The sequence below is a fragment of the Genypterus blacodes genome, unplaced genomic scaffold (genome assembly GCF_046128005.1).
Source record: "Genypterus blacodes isolate CSIRO-AG114 ecotype Tasmania unplaced genomic scaffold, CSIRO-AGI_Gbla_v1 ptg000260l_1, whole genome shotgun sequence".
Taxonomy (NCBI): Eukaryota; Metazoa; Chordata; class Actinopteri; order Ophidiiformes; family Ophidiidae; genus Genypterus; species Genypterus blacodes.
This window is the reverse complement of record NW_027467053.1, coordinates 203408-225000: the sequence shown is the minus strand read 5'-3', so window position 1 is coordinate 225000 and position 21593 is coordinate 203408. Positions and strand designations below refer to the sequence as shown.

The 21593-nt window shown below is 45.0% G+C and overlaps 2 protein-coding genes across 9 annotated transcripts in view; one reads left to right on the top strand and one right to left on the bottom strand.

Moving 5' to 3' along the window:
• The window catches only part of LOC143017004 (pyrin-like), a 162856-nt gene that overhangs the window by 12183 nt on the left and 129080 nt on the right, over positions 1 to 21593 (bottom strand). The gene's annotated exons all lie outside the window — the stretch shown is intronic.
• Positions 1 to 21593, top strand: part of dysf (dysferlin, limb girdle muscular dystrophy 2B (autosomal recessive)) — a 51607-nt gene that overhangs the window by 2204 nt on the left and 27810 nt on the right. For 2 of the 7 annotated variants that reach the window (XM_076171605.1, XM_076171601.1), the window contains exons 2-39: positions 3294 to 3349; positions 3460 to 3551; positions 4747 to 4852; positions 5777 to 5900; positions 6724 to 6980; positions 7244 to 7372; positions 7450 to 7512; positions 7602 to 7652; positions 7730 to 7760; positions 8018 to 8133; positions 8310 to 8436; positions 8611 to 8714; positions 8841 to 8909; positions 9060 to 9103; positions 9249 to 9331; positions 10581 to 10613; positions 10897 to 11012; positions 11091 to 11204; positions 11313 to 11490; positions 11677 to 11801; positions 12015 to 12121; positions 12209 to 12404; positions 12495 to 12641; positions 12722 to 12853; positions 12956 to 13122; positions 13280 to 13394; positions 13527 to 13632; positions 13881 to 14023; positions 14453 to 14626; positions 14828 to 14912; positions 15278 to 15355; positions 16722 to 16903; positions 17013 to 17153; positions 17472 to 17501; positions 17682 to 17717; positions 17910 to 17951; positions 19542 to 19643; positions 19733 to 19894. In XM_076171605.1, coding sequence (XP_076027720.1) covers positions 3294 to 3349; positions 3460 to 3551; positions 4747 to 4852; positions 5777 to 5900; positions 6724 to 6980; positions 7244 to 7372; positions 7450 to 7512; positions 7602 to 7652; positions 7730 to 7760; positions 8018 to 8133; positions 8310 to 8436; positions 8611 to 8714; positions 8841 to 8909; positions 9060 to 9103; positions 9249 to 9331; positions 10581 to 10613; positions 10897 to 11012; positions 11091 to 11204; positions 11313 to 11490; positions 11677 to 11801; positions 12015 to 12121; positions 12209 to 12404; positions 12495 to 12641; positions 12722 to 12853; positions 12956 to 13122; positions 13280 to 13394; positions 13527 to 13632; positions 13881 to 14023; positions 14453 to 14626; positions 14828 to 14912; positions 15278 to 15355; positions 16722 to 16903; positions 17013 to 17153; positions 17472 to 17501; positions 17682 to 17717; positions 17910 to 17951; positions 19542 to 19643; positions 19733 to 19894 — 4163 coding nt within the window. Of the gene's footprint in view, positions 425 to 3293; positions 3350 to 3459; positions 3552 to 4746; positions 4853 to 5776; positions 5901 to 6723; positions 6981 to 7243; positions 7373 to 7449; positions 7513 to 7601; positions 7653 to 7729; positions 7761 to 8017; positions 8134 to 8309; positions 8437 to 8610; positions 8715 to 8840; positions 8910 to 9059; positions 9104 to 9248; positions 9332 to 10580; positions 10614 to 10896; positions 11013 to 11090; positions 11205 to 11312; positions 11491 to 11676; positions 11802 to 12014; positions 12122 to 12208; positions 12405 to 12494; positions 12642 to 12721; positions 12854 to 12955; positions 13123 to 13279; positions 13395 to 13526; positions 13633 to 13880; positions 14024 to 14452; positions 14627 to 14827; positions 14913 to 15277; positions 15356 to 16721; positions 16904 to 17012; positions 17154 to 17471; positions 17502 to 17681; positions 17718 to 17909; positions 17952 to 19541; positions 19644 to 19732; positions 19895 to 21593 lie in introns of all 7 variants that reach the window. The other 5 variants (XM_076171608.1, XM_076171604.1, XM_076171606.1 and 2 more) reach the window with 3 other exon arrangements.

The window sequence follows — 21593 nt, the reverse complement described above, 5'->3', positions numbered from 1 at the left end:
AAGACGCCGCACTAAAACTTCTCTACTTCTCCAAACAGGCTTTTATTTTGTAATTTGGCCTTTTCGATCCTTTGACTTTTGACCTTTTTGCAATTGCGATGGATTACTAGCGTCAAATCACTCTTGTCTCTTTTCGTTGACTTCACTTTGGAACATAAAAGGTTTTACAAACTTTTGAGCAGTTTTTTGGTCTGGCTGTTTGGTGTCCGCATCAGGTCATGTGACACGCTTTCCCTTTGACCCCCCCTCCCTCACCTGGTGAACCCAATCATCCGTACGTCAAACAGACCCATCTCTCGTCTTGCCGTTTGAGGTGGTTTTAGGTTCTGGACTCTTTCTAAGCTTCCGGCCATGTTACGCTGCGTTCTCCAGCGAGCCAACAACCTGACACATTCGCACCCGCTGGCTAGTGTCACCTTTAGAGGTAAGAGGATCATGGGAGATTCACAGTGTGAGTGGGGGATTGTTGAACTGCTGCAGAAAAGACATTTTGGCAAAACTGGGAACAACTAGCTTGAAAAGTCAAAAGTGTCTTAGATTTAAGGGTTCTGTGTTTTTCTTTGAAAGTCACTCAAAGGAAACAATGGTAAGTGTAGTGAAACTCATTTTGAACTAGGGAAACTTGGTACTGACCAGGGACTGTCATGTCCTAGAAGATGTGTGAGCCAGCAGAATGCAGGAAAAGTAGCTTTGTGTAAGATTCCTTGGTAGACGGATAGTGAGCTTGAACGTCCTAGAACTCATGTTGGCAATAAGTGTGAATTCCAGAAAAATCTATGTGAAATGTCTGGAAATGGAGCTGATTGCCAGTGGGACCTCCAGTAGAACTCAATGAAAGTGTTTGGGTGCCTTGCTGCCACCTACTGGTTGGGAGGCAGGATCGCACCCCCTTCCAGAGAGGGAAAGGGCAGAAATTGATTGTCCTGCATGGGGTAGCCAAGGAACATACCAGCATCAGGTAGTCTTAAGGTCTTGCACCTCTTCATCGAAAGTCTTAAAACCTCATTGTTGCTCTTTTACTTGCATCGGACCGCTCAGCAATTTTTGTCTCTACAAGCTCTAAATTCTGTAATTATGAGAGTCATCAGGGGACAGAACTACTAAGCACCAAGTTTGGTCGGGTGGAGGTTTGAAACTGGCACAAAGTCAATCTGATAGCCTGTTTGTTTGAGCTCTAGTTTGTTGTTGTTCTTTTCTCCAGTCAGTGTCTGCCGGCTTAATGAGGTGAGCTCTGCGCTTACTTCCTGGCTTTGTCCTCGCTGTTTCCTGGTGACATCACACACACATACACACACACACACACACACACGCATAGGAATGGGAAATTAATGTGTTCTTACAGCATGTACCCACAACCTGATAATAAATGTTCTGTTGATGAGGTCGAGTTATCAATCGTTTTTAGGTATTGTTTCGATGTGTTGAGATGCTTTCTGGCAGTAAAAACCAGAGAGAGATAGAGAGAGAGCGAGAGAGAGAGAGAGAGCGATTCCTGCTGTCCAGAAACCAGATACCAAGTCCATTTATAGACATTTGAGCTGATGATGATGATGATGATGAAAGGGTCTAATTCTGTGTAATCTAATCTGGATAGCAAGGAAGCTATGGAGAAGGGTGGGGGGGGGGGGGGGGGAAGAGAGAGAGAGAGAGAGAGAGAGAGAGAGAGAGAGAGATGAAAGATTTAAGGGGGGAGGAGGAGACAAAGGGGTTACGTGAGGAGCATAGACGCATAGATGGAGGGTATATGTGGACACATGTGACAAGTGTGTGTGTGTGTGTGTGTGTGTGTGTGTGTGTGTGTGTGTGTGTGTAATGGTCAAATCTCACGCGTGTGTGTTTACATCAATGTGAATGTGGTGCATGTGCTTGTGTTTGTGCACTGAAAATAAAAGGACTTCTGGCCTGAATGTTATGTTGTTGTTGGAACATTAAGTGTTTTTCTCTAACTACTGAAAAACTCATGCTCATTATAACACACACACACACACACACACACACACACACACACACACACACACACACACACACACACACACACACACACACACACACATTATGATCAAATAACAATTTAATATATAAACAACAAATACTAACCTAAGTTTAATTTCTCATCATCTTATAATAATTATGATTTAGCAATCAGTAAAATAACACCAACAAATTATTAACACACGCGCACATGCACACACAGAGTGAGAGAGTTTATTTCTCTCCACACACATCCTTGAGATTGTTTTCTTTCCTGTTTTCCCTGCAATGATCACCAAATGTTGGAACACACACACCCAACCTCCTTGACACACACACACACAAACACACACACACACACACACACACGCACGCACGCGCACACACAAACACACACACCAGCACACACACAAGCACACCTACGTAAGTACACCTCTGTTCTTAGATGATATCTTAAAAAGAACTCCACTATTCCACTGAGGGTCCAGAGGCCAAGATACATTAGTGTCCATGTGCGTCTGTCTGTGTATGTGTGTGTATTGTTCCCCCTGGCGCTGATATCTGTGTTGGCGTCTCAGAGACAGGAAGTGGCACAGTGTTAACTTCCTGGTTGGTTGTCCCAGGTTTGGTTTGGCACAGACAACAGTTTGTGTCATGAGCCAAGAATAGAGTCGTATGCTACAGTACACGCGGGAAAGCTAAGTTTAGACTTGGACTGTGTGTGTGTGTGTGAGAGAGAGAGAGAGAGAGAGATTTTGCCTTCAAATTGAAGAGATATTTTGAGTGAATAAGCTTTAAAAGATCATGAATCTGACCTTGTGGTGGGGTTTTGTTCTCTGATTTCGGCGTTGTTTTGAGACTTCACATTAGTGTGTTTTCGTAAAAAGTCTGTAGGTGCTAAAAAAAGTTCTAAGATGTAAACACACTGTCTCAGCCCCTGATGGATCAATTAATGCTTCAGTTAATCTGAAAACTTGGATTCAAGACTTTAATCTTTTCCAGTAATTTTCCAAAGAAATTCACGTGTATCAAACAATAGTCATTGTGTCTGTTTCCCTTCATCTGGAAAGAACACATCAGTGTGTGTGTATGTGTGTGTGTGTGTGTTTGTCTTCCTCTTTTAAAATCAAAATTAATGGAAATACTGATTTGTCTCCAGGGTTGCACAGCCTTCTGTTGCCTCAGTGTTAATGTTTTATCGCGTTTTATCGTCCATCGTATCTCCACAAAATCAGAGCTAAGATCTGCATGTTGATCATAACCGATAAACAAAATATTCACTGATACCAGATCCCATGTTCCACTTCTCTGATGTTCCACAGGGTCCAAGAAGAAGACAAAGGTCATCAAGAACAACCCAAACCCTGTCTGGAATGAGGTGCGTCCCAAACCAAACCCCACGGTCCTTCTTTGTCTTCCCCGTCCCAAAGGTTGAGAAACTCTTTCACCGCGTGTAATCTTGTTCCTCCGTGTGTGTGTGTGTGTCAGGGTTTTGAATGGGATCTGAAGGGGATCCCTCTGGACTCTGGAGCAGAGCTGCACTGTGTGGTCAAAGACCATGAGAAGATGGGGAGGAACAGGTGTGTGTCAGTGTGTCCCTTTAAACTGTTTAAGTGTTATGTCGTACTATACAAACCATACATATTCATAGACCAATGAGAAAGAAGAAAGATATTTCAGTGTCAAGTGATACCAACTGGCCAATCACATCTTTCTGTTTGGAATGTGAGAAAATGTAATATCTGGAACTAACTTGTGAGGCCTTTGCCTTCATCCCATCCCAGTGAAGAAACGCTGCAGCCATGGGAACGCTAAACCAGGCAGTCAGAAACACGGGAATGCCGACCATTCCTTCCCATAGGTCAGAATACAGGAAGGCAGATAAGGTTCCCATGGCATTGTCAGACTGAGATGGGACTGAAGGACCAGACCAAAGTCAGGGCATTGACAGGGGTGTGGCATTTGTTCTGGACTGTAGCTGAGGGGGAAACACCCGCTCAGATGGTTATTTTTGGACCATCCCGCTCCTTCAAAGGTGACAGCTGTGCGGGCGTTTGTTCTGAGGAAGGCAACTCATCTGAAGGAATTGGGGTCATCTATGTTTCAAGCCATTCTACAGTGTCTTGTTGGGTGGTTGTAGTTTGTCTTTTTTCTTTTTCTCTTTCACTCTTTTAGTTTCTTTCATTTTGGGGATTTGAACCTCTGACACCCAAAGTGAGAAACATGCTACGAAACCAAAGACCCTCTTGACTCTTGACTAAACTGATCAAGGTAGATTAAGGTTGTGACAAAGGTTGTTCAGTCCAATGCTAAAGAATCGAAAATATAATGAAGGAATAGAAGGTTGTTCTGATCGGTTGTATTACCTACATATACCTATAACAACACGGTCTTGTGCACTCTCTACTTTATTCTCATAGACCATTATATGAGGGTGCCGACTCGGCCGGGTGTGCAACGGCGTACTTGCCGGTGTCGGCTAACTTTTAACGATATGCTTTAAAAAAAAAAAAAAAAAATAATAATAATTTTATTTATTTTTTTGGAATGCGATGCGATCGACCTACATTGCCTTCTCGATCGACCGGTCGATCGCGAAGGCATGTATGTATTGTGCATTGTATTGTATGTATTGGGCACCCCTGCCCTAGACCAACAAGCCATGAGAAGGGCTCCCAGCAACAACCATATATTGAAACACTGTATTTCTTGCTGGTTGGTGTGTGTGGTTCATGGGGTGGTGACCTCCCTCCCTCTGTGGGCCCGTTTAAACAGGTTCCTGGGGGAAAATAGGCTCTCCCTCAGAGATGTGCTCAACTCTCCCAACTTCGCCGCCACCTTTACCGTGTCCCTCCTGGACAGCAAGAGGAACAACACAGGGGTGAGCCACACACACACACACACACACACACAAACACACACACACAAAGAGCACAGACAGAATAATCTACACTCCTATTGTATCACGAACCAATGACAAATCATAAATCATTCCAGACAGGAAGATGGAAACTTAAAATAGCGAGAGAGAAATTCCTGTGTATTGTATACATTGTATACACATATTCAGTACAGTCTTGACTGTGCTGGTAAGAATGCACACACATCTCAGACACACACACACGCACACCTTGACACACCACACCTATAATTCACTTCTGTTTTTGAACAGAAGATGAAACGACATTCTGTTTCCATCATTATTTCCTGAACCCAAAACAAGCTCTTCCTACTGGTGTCAGAGTGGAACTGATTGATGTTTCACACGCACGCACGCACGCACGCACGCACGCACGCACGCACGCACGCACGCACGCACGCACGCACGCACGCACGCACGCACGCACGCACGCACGCACGCACGCACGCACGCACGCACACACGCACACACACAGACACGTTCTGATGAGATTTCTATAAACAAAGGCTTTGCATTCAGTGTGTTCAACAACCATAGCAAACAAAAACCTTCTGATTATAGGACTTATCATGTGAGATGCTGCTTCCTGTTGGAGGAGAGATAAAGTCGAGTTTCTTATTCTTCAGATTGACCAAAAAGACCTAACACAGCATAATACACACATAGTTTTATCACAGTAATAGATTTGGGCATATTCTGGATTTGAACCTACAACCTTATGGACATTATGTTAGAATCAAACCTCTACACAGTATAGCCACATTCCGCTCAGCTTTAACTTCAGATTCTCTGGACCCATACATTGACCTTTTTACTAATTTTGCAGTATAATCTGTCATTTCTGCTTTTGTATCTTACCAATGTAGTTTTGTCTCTGTCCACTAGGCCACACTGACCCTGCAGGTTTCCTACGTCCCTCCTCCAGGGGCGGCTTCGTTCTACCAGCCTCTCCCCCTGCCTGAGGCCATGCAGCATAACAACCCCAATGTGGAGCTTGACACCGTTACAAGTAATCTAATCACCCAAACCATTTACTGATACATCTGTGTGTCCCTGCGAGTACTTATTGTCAGGAGATGCACTTAGAAAAAACATTGATAAGACAAAACTGACCCGAAATAACAACTAATTGACGTCAAACCACATTGACAAAAGCCGGTGCCAAGTCAGAGACAAAAGAGGCGATTCCTGTTTTTGTCCTCATCCTGGCATGATGTCGCTCTGCCCAGATGGTAAAAGTGGATATTCGAGGAAAGCAGGAACGTAATGAACCTGCCTGGCACTCACTGTGCTCTCCTATAACCCTGTTTGTTCATCTGTCTGTACGGTTTAACTGTTATTGATTGGTTAGCGAGCATCGACAGAGGAGGCGTTGTAGTTCAAATCTGAAGGATGAACAGCTGTCTGTGTGGGAGAGTGAAATACTCTTTGCGTGTAAATTAAAGAACAACACTACAGTGTGATTAACCCTTCTCTAACCCCCACCGATCTAATCCAGGCACCTCAGACTGAGAGGCTATATCCTCCCTTCTACTGTCGCACAAATGCTAAGGCTTTAATAAGGTGATAGAGTGACCCTCAGCTGCACTCTTCACCTGTTATCAGATATGTTTTATTACCAGACTTGCTGGAGCCAGCAATTTGGTTACTGTAACTATATTAATCTCAGTTCCTGCATTTACTTCTATATGTAAAATCTTAAATCTTAAATCTTAAATCTTAAAATATCTATCTATCTATCTATCTATCTATCTATCTATCTATCTATCTATCTATCTATCTATCTATCTATCTATCTATCTATCTATCTATCTATCTATCTATCTATGTAGTGATTTCTCTGGACACTCTGGGTGAGGAGGACACAGAGAGCATAATGATGCTGGAGCCCACAGAGGACCAGGGGCCTGATGACGGTCGCTCTATGGTGATCATCGGCCCACAGGGGCCCTCAGGCCAAGAGTCGCCCACCGCCCAGACACCCAAACGCACGCCCCCGTCACACAACACACAAGGGGGGCTGAGGAAGAGGAGGAGGGGAGCCAGCAGTCAGTCCAAACCTCTGCCCAACAAACCACAGGACATACAGGTATGTAGATGTGCGTAAAATCATTGAATTGAATAAAATTTACGTTAATTGACTTTTTATTTATTTCATGATTAGTTTTATGATGTTATACTTCACTGTGTTCTCATTATGGGTTGAAGTGCTGTCACAGTGCCATCCTGTGGTGAATTGTGCAAATTACACCATGGAATTATGTGGCGGAATCTGTGTGATCCATGAAGTCGTCTTAAGTTTTAAGTCGTACTTAAAGGATCTCAATACAACAAATGATCATCTGTCTTCAGGTTCGTGTGCGGGTCATTGAGGGGCGACAGTTGCCAGGCATCAACATCAAGCCCGTCGTCAAGGTTACAGTAGCTGGGCAGACCAGGAGGACCCGCATCAGGAAGGGAAACAACCCATTCTTTGACGAGGTAAGACTGCTTCCATAACTTTGCTTGATTGGAAATATGTGAGATTGTGACTGAAACGTCTTTCTTTCTCTGGACAGACGTTCTTCCTGAACTTCTTCGAGACTCCGTCAGACTTATTCGATGAACCTATATTCATCACAGTGAGTTAGACCTTCTGTTTCAAACTTAGCTCGGTCAGTTCTGTGTGTTGAGGTGTGATTAAGCGTGTTCACGTGTCTCTGTCTGCCAGGTTTGCGACTCACGCTCTCTCAGGACTGATGCTGTGATCGGTGAATTCAAGGTAACATGGTGACTGAGGTACTAAACACTCTCAACACATTCAGCAAGGTGTTCATTATATTCTGATTGTTTTCACAGTTGGATGTGGGGTCTGTCTACAATGAGCACAGTGAGTATAAACACAATAAACCCTCAAAACAAATATCTTACATCTATAAAATGTCACTTTTTACTGTTTTGAGCACTTAGTTCCTCACTTTGTAAGGCTTAAGCTCTTATTTATAAAGTTTTCAGTGTTGAGTTTGCCTTCTGCGTCTTCTTACTCATCATCTTCTTATTCATTCTTCCCCTCGCACATTCCGATCCCTGCAAGTGCTCTTCTTTAACTTCCAGCTTTGATTGTGCGATGTCATCTCGCCTCTGTAGGACATTGCTTCTTGAGGAAGTGGCTGCTGCTGTGTGACCCCGACGACCTTGCCGCAGGGGTCAAAGGTTACCTAAAGGTCAGCTTGTTCGTCCTGGCTGCTGGGGATGAGCCGCCGGTGAGTCTGACTGGATGGAGGAAGATCGTTGCACAGAAAACAGTGGTCCTGCATTAGCTGATGAATCACTGACTGATCTGTCTCATGCATGTTATAAATATTGTGTACTGCTTTGTGTATTAACACGTGTGACCGTTGAGACACTGTGACACTGTGAATCTGTCTGTGTGCTCCAGCCTGATAAACGTGAGTGTATGGAGGATAAGGAGGATATAGAGGGAAACTTGCTGAGGCCTGCTGGTCTGTCTCTCAGAGGAGCCACCTTCAATCTGAAGATCTACAGAGCTGAAGACCTGCCCCAGAGTGAGTGTGTGCGTGTGCGTGTGCGTGTTTGTGTGTGCGTGCGTGCGTGCGTGCGTGCGTGCGTGCGTGCGTGCGTGCGTGCGTGCGTGCGTGCGTGCGTGCGTGCGTGCGTGCGTGCGTGCGTGCGTGCGTGCGATTTATTCATTTATTCCCTCTTCTTCTGCGTGTCTCCAGTGGATGACGCCTTCATGGACGGGATGAGGCAGATCTTGGGCTTTGACAGCAACAGGAAGAACCTCGTGGATCCACTTGTGGAAATCCATTTTGCTGGTAAAACGGTGTGTATGACAGGAAGTGACCTCCATAAATTTGTTTCATCTCCACATTGTTAAATCCCAAACCCTTCAGTTCAGTTGCATTACAGTGGTTAACTCTGACCTGCACTAACTGTGTGTCCTGTGTAGGTGTGCACTAAGATTCTGGAAAAGAACGCCAACCCACAGTGGAACCAGAGCCTGACCATGCCAATTAGGGTGAGTCTCACACACACAAACACACACACACACACACACACACACACACACACACACACACACACACACACACACACACACACACACACACACACACACACACACACACACACAAATTCCACTTACCTTGTTCCCTGTTTTTTCTCTCAGTTTCCTTCCATGTGTGAGAAGATGAGGGTCAGGATCCTGGACTGGTGAGACATTTCGTTGCTCACAGAACACAGTCAGAACAAAGTCATTTTCTGGCTCTATTTCTTCAAATGAAACCTCTGGAACAGCTCTTTAAGATATCAACTTACATCCTCTTTCATGGATTTCTCTCTCATACCCTTGTTGTAGGGACCGAGCCAGTCACAATGACATCATCGGCACCTCTCACCTCTGTATGTCTAAGATCTCTGCCCCCGGCGGAGAGATAGACGGTGAGTAACCCGGTCGAAACTGAAGCGGAAGGGACCGGACCACTGCAGGTTGGACCGGTTTAAAACTGGAATGAGTTTGATTTAACAGCATTGAAGCAGATTTACTTCCCTTATTTGGTCTGCATCAGCTTTATTTCTTCATTTGAACCTTTCCTATGTAAACAATAACATTCAGCACTGCACGTTCACCTTCATTAGAAACAAGCAAAGAGGTCAAATGGAGGGCAGACGAGGGTTTCACTGCTCCACTGTGTTGCACAATGCTCATGTTTAACATTTAAGTCCAGAGAGAGAAAATCTACCTTTGCAACAGCCGTGTATATCTTCTTCTACTGAGCTCAGCCTGGCAGCCAGCACTGCAAATAATATGGCCTCTTTTCAAATCAATTCAATCAAGCTTTATTTATATTGCGCCAAATGTTATCATCTTATCATCTTTTCTCATGAGACCTGCAGTTACAAATCTGTAACATTCACCTAATGGGACTAATGCTGTTTGGAGACCAGCAACCGTTGTTTATTGCCACATATTACACATTAAAATTCAAGTCCAATTGGTGAAGTTCAAATACTACATCAACAGAACCAGATGAGTCAAAAGGTACCAGAGTCCCAGAACCAAACAATGGACTGATAATAGAACTCTGCAGTGATGAAGGAGCAGACAGATTTATGGTCTGCACAGTATTTCAGTGTCACGCATGGAGACTAATGGTTTTTGTAATGGATTACTAACATTGCTTGTGTTTCTGGTTCCTGGAGTGAATCGCACTTGTGTTGTGCTACGATGGCAGGCATGAGTTTGACTCGCAGGCATGAGTTTGACTCGCTGTCATTGTGCGTCATGACTTCTTTCTCTACGCGTGGGATCAGACCGTCACGGGGCGGCTTAATCCCATCGTGCGTCTGGTTGTTTATCATTGACGACAGAGGTACGAAAAGGCCTCTAACTCATATCTCTGTGAGTATGTGAAGTGGCGCTGACGTGACATGTGTCCAATCTCAAGAGAGAAAGAAAGTCGGTGGTTGTGTTGTGTGTTCTTGTTGTGGTTCACTTTTTGCAATCCACCAATTTCACTTGTTTCAAGACCTTGTTTCTTGAAATAAGGCGACATCATCTCAGCTTTTTTTGCCTTGGCTGTGGCCGTGGCTAGTCGTGTTTTGCTTGTGTGCATCCACGGACATTACGTTTAATTGTCTGATTCTGAACATTTGTCTTCTGAACCATCCTTCCTCTCTACGCATTCAGATGACTTGAACACTCGGACCGCCCACTCTGGCAGTACGTCACCATCCTCTTCCTCTCTACCCTGTGAAACACTTCATCCCTTCAACGCTAACTGTCTGAAATCATTTCTGTGACGTATATTTTGTCTCCTTTGAGATGATTTGCTTCCTTTTTCGTCTGATTTGCACTCTAAATCTGACTCTGTTTTGTCAATCATATATTATTTCAATCAATTCCTTCTTAATCAGCGCCATTTGATTCTGCTTTTCTTCATTTGTTCGCTGTCGTTTCTACATTCTTACTCTTAATAAGGAAAGGCCAACTTGTGTCATTACAGTTGACGACAGCCTCGGTTTCCTGCCGACGTTTGGTCCGTGTTTCGTGAATCTGTATGGCAGCCGCAGAGAGTTCACAGCCTTCACAGACCCACACGAAGCCCTCAACCTGGGAAAGGTAAATCAAGATTCTCGCTGTGGTCAGTCTGCTGTTGTGGATCGATAAGGGGTTTGAGCTTGTGTGCTTCTCTGACAGGGTGAGGGCGTGGCCTACCGAGGGCGGGTTTTACTGGAAGTAACCACAAAACTGGTGGACAGACCTGAGCATAGAGTCGAAGACATCCCATCAGATGACCTGCTAGTGCTGGAGGTGAGAGAGAATGACGGATGGAAGATAGATGACATGATCTAACGTCCAGCTCTCCGTCCCTCTCGATTCTTAATCCTCCTCCTTCCTCTCTCCTTCTCCCGACCACAGAAATTTCTCAGGAAGAGGAAGTTCTCTCTCTTCGCCGCGTTTTACTCGGCCACGCTCCTGCAGGACGTGGACGATGCCATCCAGTTTGAGGTCAGCATCGGTAACTACGGCAACAAGTTTGACTACAGCTGCCTCCCTCTGGCCTCCACCACCCAATTCAGCAGGGCCGTGTTTGATGGTAGGTTAATCACTGGAATCAATGTTAGAGGGGGATTCGTTGGACTGATTTGACAGAGATGGTTTCAGAAGATTCAGATTTTGATAACAACTTGTGTGTGTGCGTGTGTGGTATCACCCACTGCATCACCTGTGTGTGTGGGTCTATGTGTGTGTGTGTGTGTGTGTGTGTGTGTTTTTGTTCCAGGGTGCCATTACTACTACCTCCCTTGGGGAAATGTGAAGCCTGTGGTGGTTTTGTCGTCCGAGTGGGAGGACATCAGGCCGAGAATCGAAGCCCTCAACATGCTGCTGGCTGTGATAGACAGACTGGTAGGTGTGCGAGGTGCTTGTGTGTGTGTGTGTGTGTGTGTGTGTGTGTGTGTGTGTGTGTGTGCGTTTGTGTGTGTCAGGGTGGGATGAAATAGATGAATGAAAGGTCAAGATATACCAGTAAAGTGATAACTAATCATTAAGTTTTGTAAAAATCTGTGTCACTATAAAGGATCTGAAAACATACGTTTGCGTGTGTGTGTGCGTTCCCAGGAACTGAACCTGCAGCATGTGAAGCTGGCGGTGAAGGCGGGCACTGATCTGGAGGATGTGGAGCTCAAAGTGGTTGACCTGTTGGATCAGGTCATCGCAGACTGCAGGTAAATGCTGCTTCTTTTTTGTTTTGTTTCATTTTTCACAATCTACATTTCTGAAGTTGACCTATTCTTTTCTTTCGCCTTCTCCAGCGAAGACCTGCCCTCCTTTGATCGGTGGCAGTGTACGACCCCTCTGGACCGCTCGCTCAGGCACGTTCGCACTCTGCACCTGAAGCAGATCGTCCAGGCGGCGCTGGCGCTGAAGCACGGACCCGCAACTGAGCTCACCACGGTGCTGGACCAGGCTGAGGACTGGGCCAGCAGGCTGAGAACCATGGCGGAGGAGGTGAGCGTCTGTGTGTGTGTGTGTGTGTACGTCAAATCATTCAAAAAGCAGAACCACTGACTCTGCCCCCCTCCCCCACGTCTCATCCAGCCTCAGAACAGTCTCCCAGACATCGTGATATGGATGCTGCAGGGTGACCGCAGGGTGGCCTATCACCGCATCCCTGCACACACTGTGCTCTTCTCGCAGCAGCACTGTGGGAAACACTGCGGGCAGCTGCAGACTGTCTTCCTCAAGGTACACACACACGAACACACACACACACACAAAAATCTATGCTTGAGTGTGAAACCTGCTAAGATGTGTGTGTTATTCAGCATCCTCAGGGCAGTGGTGGAGAAGCCAAACTTCCTGGTCAGCTGAGGGTCAAAGTTTGGTTTGGATTGGCCGCCGATGCTAAACACTTCAACCAATACGCCGAAGGAAAACTGTCCGTCTTCGCCGAGACGGTGAGATACATGACGTTAGAGTGCATTTACTGCCTGCTCGTGAAGTTCAGCCTCACCTCCCTCCTTATTTTATCGCTTATTTTCTTCTTCATCCCTCTGCAGTACGAAAACCAGACTCGTCTCGCCCTGGTGGGCAGCTGGGGAACTACAGGTCTCACCTACCCCAAGTTCAGCGACGTCACCGGGAGAGTGAAGCTGCCCAAAGACAGCTTCAAACCCTCATCAGGCTGGAGCTGGGCCGGAGAGTGGTACATCAGCCCGGAGAAGACGTACGTGTGTGTGTGTGTGTGTGTGTGCGCGTGTGTGTGTGTGTGTGTGTGTGTGTGTGTGTGTGTCATTGTGTGTCATTGTGTGTCTTTTTTTAAAATTAGTTTTGGTTTTAGCCTTGAAAAAGAAAGGAGGAGCTGATTCAGTGATGACTTTCAGGTTGCTGTATGACGTAGACGCGGGTCACATGACCTTCACAGAGGAAGTGTTCGAAAACCAAATGAGGTTACCAGGTGGACAGTGGATCGCCATGCCTGAGGGATACACAGATGTGGTACGTGTGTGTGTGTGTGTGTGTGTGTGTGTGTGTGAGGGTATATATACCCTTGACCTGAGAGGGTATATCTGAAGACTGTTTAATTTTTTGGTACATTTTTTAAAAACTGAATGTGTTTTTGTGAATCAGAATGGGGAGAAGGCGGTGCCAAAAGATGAGGTGGAGTGTACTCCAGGCTGGGTGTGGGAGGAAGTGGAGTGGAGCGAGGACCTCAACAGAGCTGTAGACGATCAAGGTTGAAAGCTCACACACACACCGTCACACACACGCACGCACGCATGCACGCACACACACACACACACATGCGCGCGCACACACACACACACACACACACACACACACACACAAACGCACACACACACACACTAACAGGATAGTTACCAATTGTCTACCAAAAATCTAAATATCGACCTTACTCTCTGCCTGTTTGTCTGTGTCTGTGTCTGTGTGTGTGTGTGTGTGTGTGTGTGTGCGCGCACAAAGGCTGGGAGTACGGCATCACCATCCCCCCAGACCGCCGTCCCAAATCTTGGGTGCCAGCAGAGAAGATGTACCACACCAACAGAAGAAGACGATGGATACGGATGAGGCGACGAGACCTGGAGAAGATGGACGCACTCAGAAAGGTAGAGATGAAGAGAGGGAGAGAGGGAGGAAGTGAGAGAGGGGGGGCAGAGAGAGAGAGAGAGAGATTTGGAAAGAGATGAAAGATTTAAGAGAGGGAGGAGAAGATACAAGGAGTTACGAGGAGCATAGATGGAGGATAAACGTGGACAGTTGTGACATGTGTGTGTGTAAAATGGTCAAATCTCATGCGTGTGTGTTTACATTAATGTTAATGCAACATATGTGATTGTGTGTGTGAGAGAGAGAGATGAAAAGGTCTTTTTGTATGTTTCTGTCGACGTTACACTCAGCAGCCACCAGATGGTAGCATATTTACACAAATGGGCATGAACATGTTTCTGTCCCAATTACCTTGACTTACATGACAATTGTGTGCGTGCGTGTGTGCCTGTGTGTATGTGTGTGTGTATCCGTGTGTGCCTTTGCAGCAGCGTCCTGACGATTCAGAGAGAGAGGGCTGGGAGTACGCATCTCTGTTTGGCTGGAAGTTTCACCTGAAGCCCAGGAAGACCGACAGCTTCAGGAGGCGCAGGTGGAGGTACCGCATGGAGCCACTGGAGAAGACGGGACCGGCCGCCATCTTCGCTCTGGAGTGTTCTCTGGTGAGAGTGTGTGTGTGTGTGTGTGTGTGTGTTTGGGCCTTAAATTGAGCTGGTCTTTTATTTTGAAGGTCCTGACCAGCGTTTCCTCATTTCCTTATTGATTATAGCAACAGATCATTAAAGTTTTTTCTATCCTTGTCTTCTTCACCTCCCCTTCTTCTCTACCCGCTCCTCTTCCTCCTCCTCCTCTTCCTCCCACAGAGCAGTATAGAAGACAAGAACGAAGACAAATCCGTCACAACCACATTTGGAGTCAACAGGCCGACCATTTCGTGTTTCTTTGACCGTAAGAGAGCGCACGCACACACACACACACACACACACACACACACACACACACACACACACACACACACACACACACACACACACACACACACACATTCTCTCTCTGTCTTTGAATTCTGGGTTGAAACCTTTGGTTCTAATTTGCCGCTAGGGCCATTAGCTTGCTGCCATAGAAGTTGGGCAGTGTGGTCGCTTATGGTTACCAAAATACAGTAACTATATGCAATCTGTACCAGTTGTGTGTAGTTGTTGTACTATGAGATGACATAATATCATGAACAATGCTTTTGTGTGTGTGTGTGTGTGTGTGTGTGTGTGTGTGTGTGTGTGTGTGTGTGTGTGTGTGTGTGTGTGTGTGTGTAGTTGGGACCCGTTACCACCTGCGTTGCTACCTGTATCAAGCCAGAGACCTGCTGGCCATGGACAAAGACAGCTTCTCAGGTACTGGATCTCCCATCATGCATCTGTAACAGAGAGAGTGAGAGAGACTTAAATGATAAATTAATCACGATCACCTGGTTCATTCGTTCGCTAATCTGTGTCCTCTCATTCTTACCCTCTCTCCCTGTATGAACCACACACACACACACACACACACACACACACGCACACACACACACACACACAGTGTAACGGATGTGTTCAGTTGTGTGCTTTATGCGCTGATGTCTCTCTTTCTTTCTTTCTTTCTTATTCCTTTCTTTCCCTCTCGCTCGCCCGCTCGCTCACACTCTTTCCAGTGTTGTGTTTATGTACCCCTGTGGCTCTCACTGGGGTCCCGACGATTACTGTTTCCTACACACACACACACACACACACACACACACACACACACTTACATAACCCCCGTGGGCTGTTTGTATTGCTGTTTATATGAGCTAATGGGCTGTTGGGAATGGACTGTAATTGAAAAGGTCACCATGGGTGGTGTGTGTGTGTGTGTGTGTGTGTGTGTGTGTGTGTGTGTGTGTGTGTGTGTGTGTGTGTGTGTGTGTGTGTGTGTGTGTGTTTCCAGGGTTAATTGAGGGCTGGGAAAATGCAACTTAGCTTCTGTTTACTCTGATGCTAACGGCTCCATAGAGACTCTTTATTTGGCCTGGAATAACAAACTACTACTGTGTGTGTGTCACTATGTGCATATGTGTTTTTATGCTTGTGTACATTATACATTTGTGTGTGTGTGTGTTAACATGGAAGGGAGTGATTGTGACCTGGAATAACAAACTTCTCAGAGCAGCGTTCCCGGCTCTGTGTCTTGAGCCCGGCATTCCCAAGCTGCTGATGTCACCCTGTGGAATATTGGGACACACACAGACACACACACACTCGTACACTCACAAAGACACACATTTACAATCACACACACTGAGCAGACGTTACATACTGCCTTGTGTTCCACTGACTTAGTTTGCATTGCCATTACAGCTGGCATCTCTGGTCCCAATCAGCACAGTAACTGCTCTATTAGGACTGGCAAAACACACACACACATGCGCGCGCACACACACACACTGTAGATTGGTGAATAAAGGTCACACACAGAAACGGAGGTACCGAATGGATATCAAATCAGCAGCTGAGTTAAAAATACTGTTGCCTTAAAAACTTGCGCTTACTTTATGAGGAAAGTGTTGATTTACAAAAGAAATTTACATGGAAGCTCCAAACACTTTGGAAGAAACTTTTTGTGACCTTGCAACACAAAACATATGGATGTATATATGGACTTTGACATGACATAGCTCAAAGGGTTAAGACAAGCAGAGTGACAGACAGGCCCTATCCTGCGTATGGTTTGTCTCCTCAGACTCGTACGCCATCGTCTCGTTCCTCCATCAGTCCCAGAAGACGGTGACGGTGCGCAACACCCTGAACCCCACCTGGGATCAGACGCTCATCTTCTACGAGGTGGAGATTTTCGGCGACCCTGAGATCACGGCGATCAATCCTCCAAATGTGGTGGTGGAGCTGTACGATCAGGACACATATGTGAGTGTAGGGAGGGTTCACCTTCTGGAGACGAAGATCTGTGCTACCATAGGTGAACTAAATTGAGATTGTGTCTCTGTGTGCGTTTCATGTGTGTCTTGGCGTCCAGGGTGCAGATGAGTTCATGGGTCGGTGTGTGTGTCAGCCCACCTTCAGTCCCTCCCCCCGCTTGGCCTGGTTCCCCATTTGCAGAGGGGCCAAGAACGCCGGCGACCTATTGGCAGCTTTTGAGCTCACACGCAGAGATAAGGTAAGCAGTTCTTCCTCGTCTCCAGTCCTCCTTCAGCCAAACACTTAATGCTGCTCTTCCTCCTTTTCCTCCTCCTCATTTATTAAAATACATACTGTACACTGGTGATTTCGCTACATTTAATGGTTTATAGGGAAATTGTGGACGAACTAGGTCTAGGGTTTGTTGTGGTAAGTCAGTGCATTTTAGCGATACTGTAAAGATACTGTACTTGCCCGGCCGTTGTCGTTCTGTAGTCTGTAGATTGAACCCAAATAAGTTCTGGGTGTCTTTGTCAGTTCATATCTTCTGTCTAATTTTGCCGTTTCTTCTCTGCAGCCATCGATCCACCATATCCCAGGTCAAGAGGTCAGTTCAGTTCGATCATTCGTTCATGCGTTCATTCGTTTGTGCGTTGTTTCTTTCGTTCGTTCGTTCGTTCGTTCGTTCGTTCTTTCGTTTTTTTCTTTCTTTCTTTCTTTCTTTCTTATATCTTAATCATATATCATCATCATAAGTGAACGTTGTCTTGTCCTCTCTCGCCCACAGGGAGACATTGTGGCATCCACGCATATTCTAGACGAGGTAACTGATAAGAACTCATGCACAGATTTTGTGGTGTCATGTCAAAACCTCACATCTCCAAAAGGTCAAACAATGTTTCCTGCCTCTTTTGCCTCTGATGATTTCGTTCAAAATGTGTGAAGATCATTGACTATGTTTTGCAAATCTGTGCTGAAATTCTACAACTTCTATACTTCATTTTTGCTTCATCAGTTGGTGCTTCCGGGATTCCTCTCTGAAAACCTGCAGCAATGGGTACAATGCAGAACACACACACACACACACACACACACACACACACACACACACACATGCTTGCATGAACAAATCAAAACAAAATGGTGCTCATCATCCTTATTCATTTCTGGACTTTCATTTTCAGCACACACACACGCACATGCGCGCGCACACACACACGCTGACCTACAGTATTCCCTTGTACATGGATGTTCTCATTGTTCCATTTTTGTTATTCTTTTTCTAACCATTCATGCCTTCACCTCCTTTTTTCTCCACCATTTTTCGTCTCCATGTCTTGTACTTTTCCCAGTCAAGTTTCTTTCTTTTTTTTGCAATTTGTTTTTATGCAAAAATTGCACAATGTTTTGAAGCAAACATTGTACATGACATTGCGCATACAGTTGTAGGATATTTTGGCGATCATTTTTTATATAGAAAGAGGAGAGAGAGCGAGATAGAGAGAAAGAAGAAGGTTGTATGATCACTACTATTGTTGTTGTTAAACTTTATACGTAGACCCTGAGGTAGAGTACAAGTAGATTAGAATTGCAAATGATGTCATAGGGTAAATACAGTTTTTACAGGATGATGTCAAACAGCAATGTAGGCCAGTACAGATCGCATCATAGGCTGTGGTAAAGAGAAGGAGAGAAGAAAGAAACAACAAGAGAGGACATCCCACCCAGAAACCCCACCCAACCCTGCAGTCACACAACCTCGTCCTGACACACCTGGGATGCAAAATAAAATGAAAAAATAAAAAGGAACTGTTCGGTGTTCTTGTAATCAAGTCATTGGTCTGGCATAGCCTGTAAATCTGTGAAGTAAGAGAGAAACCGTTACCATCTCTGATAGAACTTTTCAGCCCCTCATAGTGTACTTGATTTCCTCGAGGGCAACAAGTCATCCTCATATAGCGATAGTCGGTGTTCGATACCATTACGGATAACGCCTTTAAAGAGAGTGAAAGACTGTAATGAGATGGCCAATGGTTCGATGGCCAGGGCAAAGAGGTGTGGTGATAGGGGGCAACCCTGGCGGATCCCGCGTTGTAGTGTGAAGTAATCTGAACGAATATCGTTTGTGTGGACACTGGCCTGTGGTGATGAGAATTATAATCTGATCCAGCTGCTGAACTTGTTGCCGAAGCCAAATTGCTTCAGCACTGCAAATAAGTATTCCCATTCTACCCTGGCTTCTTCAGCGTCTAGGGAGATTACTATCTCTGGTGAGATTACAGAGTTAGAGGAGTGGATAATATTTAGAAGGGTGGGAGTATTAAAAATAATTGACGTCAAGTTTCCTCTGACAGCATTAACAATTTTTTTAATGCTGCACTTTCAGTTATTAGTTTTTACTTAGTCATCTCCACTCAAGTATTCTTAGTATCACTCTCATTTAAGCATTCTTGGACGTTATTTGTGTCTGATCTCTTTTTCTCAAATAACTGCATTTGACTTGACTTCTAACTAATTATGTCTCCATCCATGTACAACATGTAAAACAAAATCAACCCTCAATATGAAGCCATCCAACATCGGAACATATTGGCTGACAGTAATGAGCATTGCTACCTTTTCTGTGTTCCTGTGTCACTATTGGCAGCCGGAAGAGTCTGATCTGCCACACCTGCCCCATCAGAGAGAACCCAACGTCTTCATCATTCCTCAGGGAATCAAACCTGAGCTGCAGAGAACCGTCATAGAGGTACTGCTGATTCAGGTGGTGTGCGAGATTGCTGGACGATGGGATGTTGCACGAGTTCTACATTTATTTGTCTCGCTGCCTCCCTCTAGGTCCTTGCCTGGGGCGTCCGTAACCTGAAGAGCTTCCAGTTTGCTAGCGTTACCTCCCCCAGCCTGCAGGTGGAGTGCGGTGGCATCATGGTCCAGAGCTGCGTCATCCGCAGCATGAAGAAGAAGCCAAACTTTGACATCAACAAGCTTTTCATTGATGTGGTGAGGGCATGGAAACGTACACATTGATACACATTAAAGGGAAGCACACAAATGGCAGGAATAGATAATCATGACAAAGCACACATGTGCACACACACTTGTGAGCTTAATCAGCAGAGAGGCCCCCTGCTTTCATGGTTAATGAGAGTCCTACTTGAGTGGGACTCTGATGTGGTTTGCATCAGTCATTTGTCCGAATCAATGAGCCCAATGAAGGCGGTGGAGTTAAACCACTGTCCTCTACGGCTGCTTCTCCTTTACAAAAGTAGAAATCTCCTTTTAGGACAGAAGCCGGTGGAGCAAACTCACTGCTGTGGTCAAAATCGCACATTGTACATGCTTCAGTTTGGTTCCAGTGCCACTTTTCCATCACTAAGAGAAATTCTTTAATGCTTTCTGTGGTTGTAATGTTGTAAAGATTCAGGGTGGGGGACTTTTCCCTGGCTAGCAGTGTATACATTACTAATGCAGGATACATGCAGGGTGGAGGACCGTCATCATGGATATGGCTGTAGTACAAATGCTGAGTAGATTCTAGATGCTTTTATATTGGTTGACATCACAGAATGAGGTACTAACCTCAGCTGGTGTGACAGATTGTGATGTTGGAAGGAGCAGATTAGTCTAAACCTCCACTGGATGATGATTATCGGTGGGTTTTTTCAGTTGATTGTGTGAGTTTTTTCACTTTTCAAATGAAAAGTCAATATTCTCTGCGGTCAATTCATGTTTTTTTTCTCTTTTCATGTAAAATTTCTAAAATCAATTAGTTATTGTTTCAAGTTATTTGTTGCAGTTCTTTCAGAAAGTCTTCCCTATCTTTTTGAGACATAACTTTCAGGAATCGAGAATTCTTAACAATCCATCCAAATGAGTCTATTCTTCACAAAAGATGAATGTGTAATCTGAGAGTGGTCAGTAGAACAGATATGTTGAACAAATTACAAAACCGCAGCTTCACTGTAACAGTAATAGAGGAATCAGTCATTAATTGAGGTTAATTCCCCCAAAACAAAATACTGAAACCACGAAGGATCCATAACAGTCTCTGTTTGTTCTATGAATGTAAAATGTTCTCCAAGCTCCATTTCATTTGTATTGGTGCTATTACATTCTTATGAAAACTAATATGGAAATATCCTGCAATTTTTTTCCTAAAAGCAGCTCCAGGGTTTAATGTTAACAATATTAAGGTCTGAAGTTGATCACCTCAGTGTTTTGTTATGACAGCTTCGACTGGAGGATGGAAATATTCAAGTATTTTTCCCTCTAATACAGATCCGTACTTTGGCTCCGGCAGCTCAATGTTAACAAGATTAAGTTTGTGTGTTGACCACCGCACGAGTTTTCGTATGACAGCCTGACTGTGGAAATATGCACATATTTTTCCCTTAAATACAGCCGCTGAGCAAAATCCAACCATTTAATGTTAACAATATTAAGATCTTAATTTGACTCCATAAGTGTTTTCATACGCCAGGGGGCATTTTTAAATGTCACGGGCATAGTTTCCTTAAATACAGCTCTTTGATGGCTCCAACCACCTAATGTTTGAGTTTATTGTGTGACTTCAGCGTCATCAAACCTACTTAAGCCTTTTTAAAGCCACAGAGGTCAAATGCATCACAAATACCAACTCATAAGTGTTTTCATTTTTTTCCTTTAGCCCCTCTGGCATCAGGAGAATATCACAGAGATG